The 10,254-nt window shown below is 36.8% G+C and overlaps 1 protein-coding gene across 3 annotated transcripts; it reads left to right on the top strand.

Moving 5' to 3' along the window:
• The first annotated feature begins 731 nt into the window (after window positions 1–731).
• LOC111017448 (tryptophan N-monooxygenase CYP79A68) lies at window positions 732–9,995 on the top strand. 3 transcript variants are annotated; one of them, XM_088125887.1, is made up of 4 exons: window positions 1,462–2,961; window positions 3,049–4,077; window positions 8,157–8,493; window positions 9,227–9,995. In XM_088125887.1, exons 2-4 carry the CDS (start codon window positions 4,049–4,051, stop codon window positions 9,854–9,856), a joined length of 996 nt encoding a protein of 331 aa, XP_087982013.1. In that variant the 5' UTR covers window positions 1,462–2,961; window positions 3,049–4,048; the 3' UTR covers window positions 9,857–9,995. The 3 variants fall into 3 exon arrangements, with proteins under 3 accessions (XP_022148885.1, XP_087982013.1, XP_087982012.1); XM_022293193.2 differs by lacking the exons at window positions 1,462–2,961; window positions 3,049–4,077 and adding an exon at window positions 732–1,434; XM_088125886.1 differs by having other exon boundaries at window positions 1,462–4,077.
• Window positions 9,996–10,254: the final 259 nt, after the last annotated feature.

Here is a 10,254-nt window from a genome sequence, read left to right as displayed (position 1 = left end):
CGAACCATCTAAAGTTTGCCAACTCACTCATGTTACGTCAACATTCCGTTAGTGATCTAACAGAAGTTTAACTCCAGGGACCTTTTAGAACTATTATCTAAAGGTCGGGGACCAAACTATTGCTTTTTGAAACTTACGGACCTTTTAGAACTATTTTCTAAAAGTCAGGGACCAAATTATTGCTTTTTGAAACTTAGAGATCAAATAAAAACTTATCTTAAAATTCAGGGATCAAAAGTATATTTTACCTGATTTTTTTAGAATGATTAATTTACCCTACTACATAATTTACAATATATTATGTTTTATATATTTTAATTTTAATCAAACTTAAATAAGTTTCAAACATTAAATACTATATTTATCAAAGTTGCTATAATTTTTTTTATTCTAATTATGCACCGTAAAGTTTTAAATTCAACATTTCAAAACACTAAAGACACAAAATGCTGTCAGAATTTTCATTATTTAGATCATAGAATCCGAAAACAAGAAATAGCATTCGAATTGCATACCAAATCGATGCTTTGGTTTGAAATTTTTATTTTTATGTTTAGGCCTATTTAGTGTTTTAGGCTTTAAGGTTTGATAAATCAGGGTTCCTTACCAGTCATGGCCTATCTTGTCTTGACCACTCATTCAAGATTGGATAAAGAATGAAAAATTTTAAAACAGGCCTTTTTCGTTTTCTATTTTTTTTTTAAACAAACCATCAATCTTTCCGGTAAAGAGTTAATTATTTTTCGAGACAAAATCAACCTTCATAAGCCAATAATATAAACACTTTCCTAATACACAGAGAGAGTGAAGAGCCATGGAAGCTAATTTCTCACTCATCACTCAATTACTCATCTTCATTGTCTTCGTTTTCATGGCTTCCCAATGTTACCGCAGAAGAAAGCACTCAGTACTCCATTGTGCAGCTCTCCCACCAGGCCCAAAACCATGGCCTATTGTGGGCTGCCTCCCACCAATGTTGGCCACCAACTCACCAAAATACCAATGGATTCATGCAGTGATGAAGCAATTCAACTCTGAAATTGCCTGCATCCGTCTCGGCAACACCTACATAATCCCAGTGACTTCTCCAGAACTGGCTCTTGAATTTCTCAAGACATATGACTCTGCCTTTTCTTCACGTCCTGTCCATCAAACCATCAACATCTTAACCAATGGATTTCTCGGTACTATTTTTTCGCCGATGGGAGACCAATGGAAGAAGATGAGAAGAATACTCGCGTCACAAATATTCAGTTCATCAACTCTTCAACGTATGATTGGCCATAGAACTGACGAGGCCGATACTCTTCTACGTTATATTTTCAGCCTCACCACCACTAACACCAGCAATAAAGGCAATGCAGTGGTTAATGTGAGAAGCGTAACGCAACATTATAGTGGTAACATTATCAGAAGAATGTTATTCAACAGAAGGTACTGTTGGAATTTATGAATAGAAATTTTTTTAATAATCACAACTTTTCATGTGAGGGTAAATGAAACGATTATGTGATAAGCACAAATCTATATATATAAAAAAAGATATAACTATTGGAATTATCACAAATAGTTTATAAAAAGACTATTCTTTTAGGTTTTCGAGATAGAAAAATTCTTCCCTCAAAATTTTCCTTCTTAACTATATGGTTATAGTTGTCTTAATATACACTATGTCACTTGAGCTTCCTGTTTCCCATCAAATAGAGTATCGAAGGAATGATTCAAATTTAGTGGCACTAATTAGAAAGTGAGATAATGGATAGTGACACCAATTATGGTTGCACTAAGTTAGTGGGATGATGGATTCTAAGTTTAGGGAACACTACATTAGTGGAGTTAGTGGCATGCTATTTTTGTTATTATTGTAAACCTATATAAAGGCATAACATCATTCTTTTCCACAATGAATCAAACTAAGCATTTGATATTCTTATCATATTAGTTTGCCTATTTTGTGCATAGTTCCATTGTCTGTTCCCAACAAATTTGGTATCAGAGCACGATTTGAGAGAGTGAGTCAAGTGTAAACACGTGAGTTAGAGTGTAAACACAAAGAGAGATCGATGGGCAGCAATGACAATGCGATGAGTGCGACACAACCACTCATTCTCATCTTCAAAGGAGAATGATACAAATTCTGGAGCATTCGTATGAAGACTCTATTCAAATCTCAAGACTTATGGGAGTTGGTGGAACAAGGCTATGCAGATCCCGACGACAATCAAGGCAGGTTGCAGGAGAACATGAAGAAGGATTCTAAGGCGTTGGTGATGATTCAACAAGCGGTCCATGACAGTGTCTTCTCAAGAATCGCAGCGGCAACAACGTCAAAACAAGCATAGTCTATTTTGCAAAAGGAGTTTCAAGGCATTTCGAAGGTCCTTGTGCTGAGATTGTAATCATTCAGGCGTGACTTTGAGACCTTGATGATGAAGAATGGAGAATTGGTAGTTGATTTTTTGTCAAGAGCAATGGTAAGAGTCAGTCAGCTGCGATCCTACGACGAACGATTACCGATCGAACCATTGTTGAAAAGGTACTTAGAAGTTTGACTCCAAAATTTGATCATGTAGTAGCTGCAATAGAAGAATGAAAGGATTTGTCAGTTTTTATATTTGATGAACTAATGAGGTCTCTTCAAGCTCATGAGTCAAGGATTAACAGATCGCTTGAAAAAATCGAAGAAAAAGCATTTCAGGTGAAAGAGGCAGCCTCCAAATTCGGAGAAGGTGATCATTAAGTGAATCGAGGCTGCGGAAGAGGAGGATTTCGTGATCGAGGTCGTGGACAAAGGTAGAGGAAGATTCGAAGGACAAAGGCAGTCCTACGAGCAAACAAGCAATAAGAATATAGTTCGGTGTTACCACTGTAAAAGATATGGGCACATAAAGGCATACTGTCGATACAATAATCAGAGAGCCAATTTTGCAGAGAATGAAGTATCGACAAATGCTGGAGATAGTAAGCTTTTTATGGCTCATGTAGAATCTAACCAAAAGGCAAGTGATATCTGGTTTGTAGATAATGGTTGCTCAAATCACATGACAGGCACAAAATCTATCTTCAGAGAACTTGATGAGGTAGAAAAGATGAAGGTGCAACTTGGAAATGGTAAGGACTTACAAGTTGAAGGCGAAGGTACGGTTGGTATTGAAACTAGTCATGGTAAACTCAAGCTCCTTCATAATGTTCAATTTGTACCCAATTTAGGATACAATTTATTGAGTGTTGGACAACTGATGACTAGTGGATATTTCATGATAGTTGATGATGATGCCTATGTAATCAAAGATAAGCAGACAGGTCAAGAGATGGTTCGGGTTAAGATGACCCAAAGCAAAATGTTCCCATTTGAAGTTTCAAATGTGGGAAGTTTTGTTCTTGCTGCTAAACTAAAAGATGACTAGAAGTTGTGGCACTTACGATATGGGCATTTCAACATCAAGGGTTTGTCATTGCTAAATCATAGAGGTATGGTTCTTGGGCTACCGAAAATTGTCTCTATTGATTTATGTGAAGGTGCATTTATGGAAAACAAACCCGGAAGTCCTTTCCTAGTGGGAAGGCTTGGAGAGCCTCTAAGTGTCTTGAATTGGTTCATGCTGATTTATGTGGACCTATGCAAACTAAGTCTCTTGGTGGGAGTCGTTATTTCTTGCTTTTTATTGATGATTATAGTCGCATGAGTTGGGTATATTTTTTGGAAAACAAGTCAGAGACTTTTGAGAAGTTCAAGCACTACAAGGTTAAGGTGGAAAAGCAAAGTGGAAGATTCATCAAATCTCTTCGTAGCGATAGTGGTGGAGAATTCTTGTCCAAGGAGTTCAAGTTTTCTTGTGAAGAAAATGGCATTATAGGGAGCTGACAATCCCTTACACTCCAGAACAAAACGGTGTCACCGAGAGTAAGAATCAGACCGTTTTGGAGATGGCGAGAAGCATGTTACACACAAAAGGACTTTCGAATCAATTTTGGGCAGAGGAAGTAGCAACATTTATCTATTTATTGAACATATCTCCAACAAGGGGAGTCATGAAGCAAACCCCTTATGAAGCTTGACATGAAAGGAAACCAACTGTAAGTCATTTAAAAGTTTTTTGTTGTATTTCTTATGCTTTAGTACATTCTCAAGTTTGTCAAAAACTTGATGAAAAGTCTGAAAAGTGTATTTTCATTGGTTATTGTACTCAGTCTAAAGCATATAGATTATATAACCCTCTTAATGACAAAATTCTAACATTAAGGGATGTAGTATTTGATGAGAATGTGAGCTGGGATTGGAAGAGAAATGAAGAAAAGTTGCAGCAACACGTTCCTTTGGTGAATGAAGAATTGGCAAATGAAGATCCACAACCGACTTCATCAAGCTCCGATGGATCCTCTACCAGTTCACCAAATTCAACATCTTCTACAAGTCCCCCATCGTCGCCTCAAAGTTTAAACTCTACAGGATTATCGGACGAATCACCATCAAGAAAGTTTAGATCCTTATTTGAAATTTATGAACATTTTGCTTTGATGATTTCAGATCCAATGTGCTATGAAGAAGCAGTAGAAAAGAAAGAATGGTAGAAAGCGATGGTGGAAGAATTGGCATCGATTGAGAAGAATGCAACTTGGGAGATGGTGGATTTACCGGAAGGCAAAAGTGCAATTGGCTTGAAGTGGGTGTTCAAGACAAAGTTTGCCGTAGATGGAAGCATCCAGAAGCACAAAGCATGGCTTGTGGCGAAAGGATATGCACAGAAACACGGTATTGATTTTGAAGAAACTTTTTCTCCAGTAGCTTGTTTTGAAACTGTGAAAATAGTTCTAGCATTGGCGGCACAACTGCAGTGACCGATTTATCAATTTGATGTGAAGTCAGCATTCCTAAATGCAGATTTACAAGAAAAGGTCTATGTAGCGTAACCAGAAGGTTTCATAAAAGAAGGCAAAGAAGAGAAGGTGTACAAGTTGAAGAAGGCATTGTACGGGTTGAAGCAAGCTCCTCGGGCGTGGTATAGCAAGATTGATGGCTATTTTCAACAAAATGGATTCATAAGAAGTGCAAACAAGCCCACATTATATGTGAAAAAGGGAGGTAAAAACGATTTTATCATTGTTTGTCTTTACGTTGATGATATCATTTATACTAGTTCCTTTGAATCCCTTATCGCTGAGTTTAAGTCACATATCAAGAATGAGTTCGAGATGTCAGATATGGGTTTATTGCATTTCTTTCTTGGACTTGAATTTCATCAAGTTGAAGGAGGAATTTTCATCTCGCAAAGAAAGTATGCCAAGGGTATTCTCAACAAGTTCGGCATGTTTAATTGCAAGCCTGCAACTACGCTGATGAATATGAATGAGAAATTGCAGCAGGAAGATGGAGTTGAGATGACAGATGCTACAAAATTCAGAAGTCTCGTTGGAGGCTTAATTTATCTTACCCACACTCGACCCGATATTGCATTTTCTGTTGGTGTTATTTCCAGGTTTATGCAACACCCATCAAAGAATCACTTTGGAGCAGCGAAACAGGTTCTTCGATACATTGCTGGAACAATGGAGTATGTAATTTGGTACTCTAAAGTATCCAATTTCAAGCTATGTGGATTCACGGACAGTGACTGGGCGAGTTCGTTGGATGATAGGCAGAACGTATCAGCAAATATGTTTACTCTAGGATCGGGAGTAATCACCTGGAGTTCAAAGAAACAAGCCATGACGACATTGTCGTCTTCGGAAGCAAACTACGTCGCAGCAACTTCAACCACGTGTCAAGCAATTTGGCTAAGAAGAATATTAGTGGAGCTTCAACAGGAGCAAGAGGGAGCAACAGAGATATTCTGCGACAACAAAGCAACGATCTCAATGACGAAGAATCCAACATTTCATAGCAGGACGAAGCACATTGATATTCATTTACATTTCATCAGTGATTTGGTTACGAAGGGAGACATTGCTCTGAAGTATTGTAGCATGCACAAACAATGGGCCGACATACTTACGAAGTCTTAGTCAAAGGAGAAATTTTGTTACTTTGGAGCGTTGCTTGGAGTTTGCAAATTTGAATCAAGAGAGAGTATTGAAGGAATTATTCAAATTTAGTGGCACTAATTAAAAAAAACTTACCGCAAGTGTACGGATCAAGTTTTAATAAAAGTGGTAAGTAATTACCGATATCGTCCACTAGATTGGGTTTCTAGTCACTCAAGTACTACAGATATTATTGTCCAATTTTATCTAGAGAAACAACAAGGAATTTCTTTTGACACACAAAAATCAAATATCAAAGCGAATAAAAGACTCTAAAGAAAACTCTTATGGAGAACGGGTCCTAGGGAATTGATTTCACCAACTGAACCACAAGTGCAAAAATTAAACATGCCAAGATTGAACATGAAATTAATTTATAAGTCAAGAAATCAAGAATCATAACTATCTCTCTAGAGCACAATTGATTCTCCCACTTATTAAGAAACCAATATCCCTATCTAATTTCATTAACAAGCAAGGCATTTAGTCTTAGTCTTTTAACAACCTTTAAGATAATTCTAAATCTCCCGATCTTAGAACTACCCCAGTCATGCATTCAAGTTCCAATCTAAACCACCTCTTCCGAGCTTAAGATTCAGATTTAGCAACAATTAATCTGTGATCAAGAGATTAAAAGCATTCAGCGAATAAATGCACAAATAGATTAAAAACAAATCAATCAAGACAATTGTTAATAAATCCAATCATAAATCTAGCGACTACATCAATCCCTAGAACAAGAAGGTTAGCTACTCATGTTCATGAAAATACAATAAAATCTCACAGAAAATTTCATAATAAATCTAGAAAAAATAAGGGAAAAGAGAGAAACCAAAGTCGTAGTATCGATTGACCATCCTCTACTCAATCTCCACGATCACGAGCCTTCGAAAATCGTCTCATCGCCCTTCTTGCTTCAAATCTCGAGCCAAACCTCTCCAAATTCCAATTCTCCAATGTGAGAATCCCCAAAAGTCCTCCAAAAATAGTGCACTAATATTTAACTTATGTGAGGGCATCGCTACAGAGCCATGGCGCTGTCCCAAAATTGTGACAGACGAGCAAGTTCGTAGCGCCATGGCACTACAAGACAGTGTTGTGGCGCTATCATCACGGAAAGAGGCCCAAGCTTTGTCTGCAGGCATCATGGCGCTGTGTACTGGTGCTGTGGCACTGCTTTTTCGGGAATTTGCTCCCAATTATAACTTGTAGGCGCCATGGCGCTACATGATGGAGCTACGGCGCTGATGTGGCTGAATTAAGCTTCTTTTTTTTCGCTCTAGTTTTCCTCTCAATTGATCGTTTATGCTCCAATTCTTTCTAATGGCTTGATCATATAAAAACATCAGCTATACACGTAAATAAGCCATAAATGATCGAAAAATTGTTAAATAATTTTCACCTGAATATCATGAAATGTGGTTTATAAATTACACTATCAGTGGCACTAAGTTAGTGGATGATGGATTCTAAGTTTAGGGAACACTACATTAGTGGAGTCAGTAACATGCTATTTTTGTTATTGTTATAAGCCTATATAAAGGCACAACATCATCATTTTTCACAATGAATCAAACTAAGTATTTGATATTCTTATCATATTAGTTTGTCTCTGTTTTTATTTTGTGCATAGTTCCATTGTCTGTTCCCAACAAGAATTGCCTATAATCGGTTTGAATTAAATAGTTGAGAAAACCACAAACCACACCTTCTTGTAGTTATGATCAATTTATCTAAGAATGCCAAGTAATTCTAACTTTCTTATAGATTTCGGTTTTCTTCCATACTTAGATCCTTGGTCTAGATTATTTTTTAATTTTATGGCCTTTATTCTAGCTATATCATGAATTTGGATTTCTTTATTTTTCCAACACGTTGTCCCATTGGGATGGTGCAGTGGCAAGCACTTAGGACAATGTAGCACCATCTACCTTGAGGTTTCAAGTTCGAGACCTATTATTCAGAGTACTATTGTTCAGTCCAGTCAACAAGTTTCGATTATAGAGATCCACTAGCATAAACCACATGGTATCAATTCCGAAAAATAAAAAAGAAAAGTACAAAAGTTTTTTGAGTCTTGAAGTATGGAGGGAACAAAATTTCATTTTTATTTTCTTTGTATTTTGCTCATACAGGTACTATGGCAAAGGGAGGGAAGATGGAGGGCCCACTACTGAAGAAGAAGAGCATAATCAAGCGTTGCTAACAATTCTAAGGCATGTTAATGCATTTTCTATATTAGATTTCATGCCTTGTTTGAAGCCATTTGATTTAGATGGACATGAGAAGACCATGAAAAAGGCTTTGGAAGTCCTTCGAAAGTATGATGAACCCATTATAAATAAGAGGGTGCACCAATGGAAAGATGGGAAAAGGGAAGGAGTAGAGGACATTCTTGATATACTCATTTCACTTCAAGATGAGAACAAAAGAATGTTGTTGTCAATTGAGGAGATTAAGGCTCAAACCATGGTGAGTATTTTACAACTTTTACATGTGATAATATCTGTTCACGAGAAAGAAGAAAAATTTGAATTAATAAACTTGTGTCTTTGCATTAATACAGGGATGTTACAATTTCAAACGTATGATCTTGATCTTATAGTTTCTCTCGAGTACGAACTTTGATTCGAGAGCTAGGAAGCTTGTTCTTGAACTATTGTATTGTATCTTCAATTTGTAGTTTGTGAAGAGACAATCTAATTCTTGAATTTTATAGTCTTCAAATTCTTTGAGTTTTCAAGTTTTCGCAAAGCCTTTTTATGCTTTTTGAGTTTTTTGAATTATTCTAAGTGATTTTAGATCTCTAAATAATTACGGATTACTCACAATAGCTTTGATCGCTTTAATGATTTGTGGACCCTAGGGAGAGTTAACCTCCTTTTATTTATACCTTCTGAGTCTTATTCGAGCTTTCTTCTTATAGATTTGTGTCCTATAGATTCGAGTCCAATCACCGTATTGTCCGTACCGATTACCACTTCATCGGGTCATAAAAAAATGTGACATTATATTTGATTTAAATTAAGGACACGTGTAAATTTGTGATTGATCTTAAATATAATTTTATCATTCGAAACAATATCAGCGTACATAAATTCGGTGAAAGGTTAAAATTGATATTTGCACAATATGTAATTATATAATAGTTAACATGTAGTTGATAACCAATTTAATATTCTATTGTTTTCCTTTGTGATGACAGGAGCTACAACTTGCAATGATCGACAATCCTTCAAACGCTGTGGAATGGACAATTGCAGAACTACTCAATCAATCAAAGATTCTTCAGAAAGTAATTGAAGAAATGGACAGAATAGTCGGAAGAGACAGGCTTGTTCAAGAATCTGATATCCCTAAACTCAAGTATCTCACTGCTTGTGTTAGAGAATCTTTTCGACTTCATCCATTTTCACCCTTCAATGTTCCTCATGTCTCAAACTCTGACATCATTGTAGCTGGTTACTTCATTCCCAAAGGTAGTGAAGTCGTGCTAAGCCGACTGGGGCTCGGTCGAAACACGAGGATCTGGAAGGATCCGATGCGGTTCGATCCAGAACGCCATCTTAAGGATGGAACGGTTGAATTTGGATTGTCAGAACCGAGTCTACGATTCATTAGTTTCAGTAGAGGGAGGAGAGGCTGCGTTGGTAGCTCATTGGGCACCAGCATTACCATGATGCTATTTGCTAGGCTACTACAAGGATTTTCATGGAACTTACTGCCAGGAACCACAAAGGTAGGATTCTCTGAGTCTGATGAACTCTGCCTCTCGAAACCATTACACCTACATGCAAAGCCACGTCTATTTCATATTATGTATGCAACTTGTTGATCATGAATCGGTACATCCTAGCTCTCGATTTGCTTATGCTTTGCGAATTCTACGTACTCTCATTAATTTGTGTAGGTAAAGTAAATTAAATGTCATGCGAGCAATATTGCAATAAATAAATTATGCATGTTAAATTTCATTAGCTTTTGCTCAAGAAGTTATGCACGTGTGTAGGAATTTTAGTTTCTAACTTTTTGATCGATCAGATCACTCACGAGAAACCGAATCTCAAGGAAGAAAGACCTAAAAAGTCAAAGGTAAGCAATCAGAAAAGATCAAGTTAGTCCCAATTCGAATTATTTCGTCTTAGATTGAGTAATCAAATTCGCACGTACCCGTGTATGGAGTAAAATTTTAGGATTTATAGGGTTTTAGAAGTGTGTCCCACTTAGTCAACA

Source organism: Momordica charantia (assembly GCF_013281855.1).
Source record: "Momordica charantia cultivar OHB3-1 chromosome 6 unlocalized genomic scaffold, Mcharantia_2.0 BLBB01000006.1, whole genome shotgun sequence".
In the NCBI taxonomy this organism is placed as follows: domain Eukaryota; kingdom Viridiplantae; phylum Streptophyta; class Magnoliopsida; order Cucurbitales; family Cucurbitaceae; genus Momordica; species Momordica charantia.
This window is presented reverse-complemented; position numbering and strand designations above follow the sequence as displayed.

Bases quoted from the DNA above. Each gene is read 5' to 3' on its own strand.
- LOC111017448 (XM_022293193.2), top strand. From the start codon at position 815: ATGGAAGCTAATTTCTCACTCATCACTCAATTACTCATCTTCATTGTC. The intron at 1,435-8,156 runs GTACTGTTGGAA...TTGCTCATACAG, and splicing joins AGAATGTTATTCAACAGAAG to GTACTATGGCAAAGGGAGGG. The intron at 8,494-9,226 runs GTGAGTATTTTA...TTGTGATGACAG, and splicing joins AGATTAAGGCTCAAACCATG to GAGCTACAACTTGCAATGAT.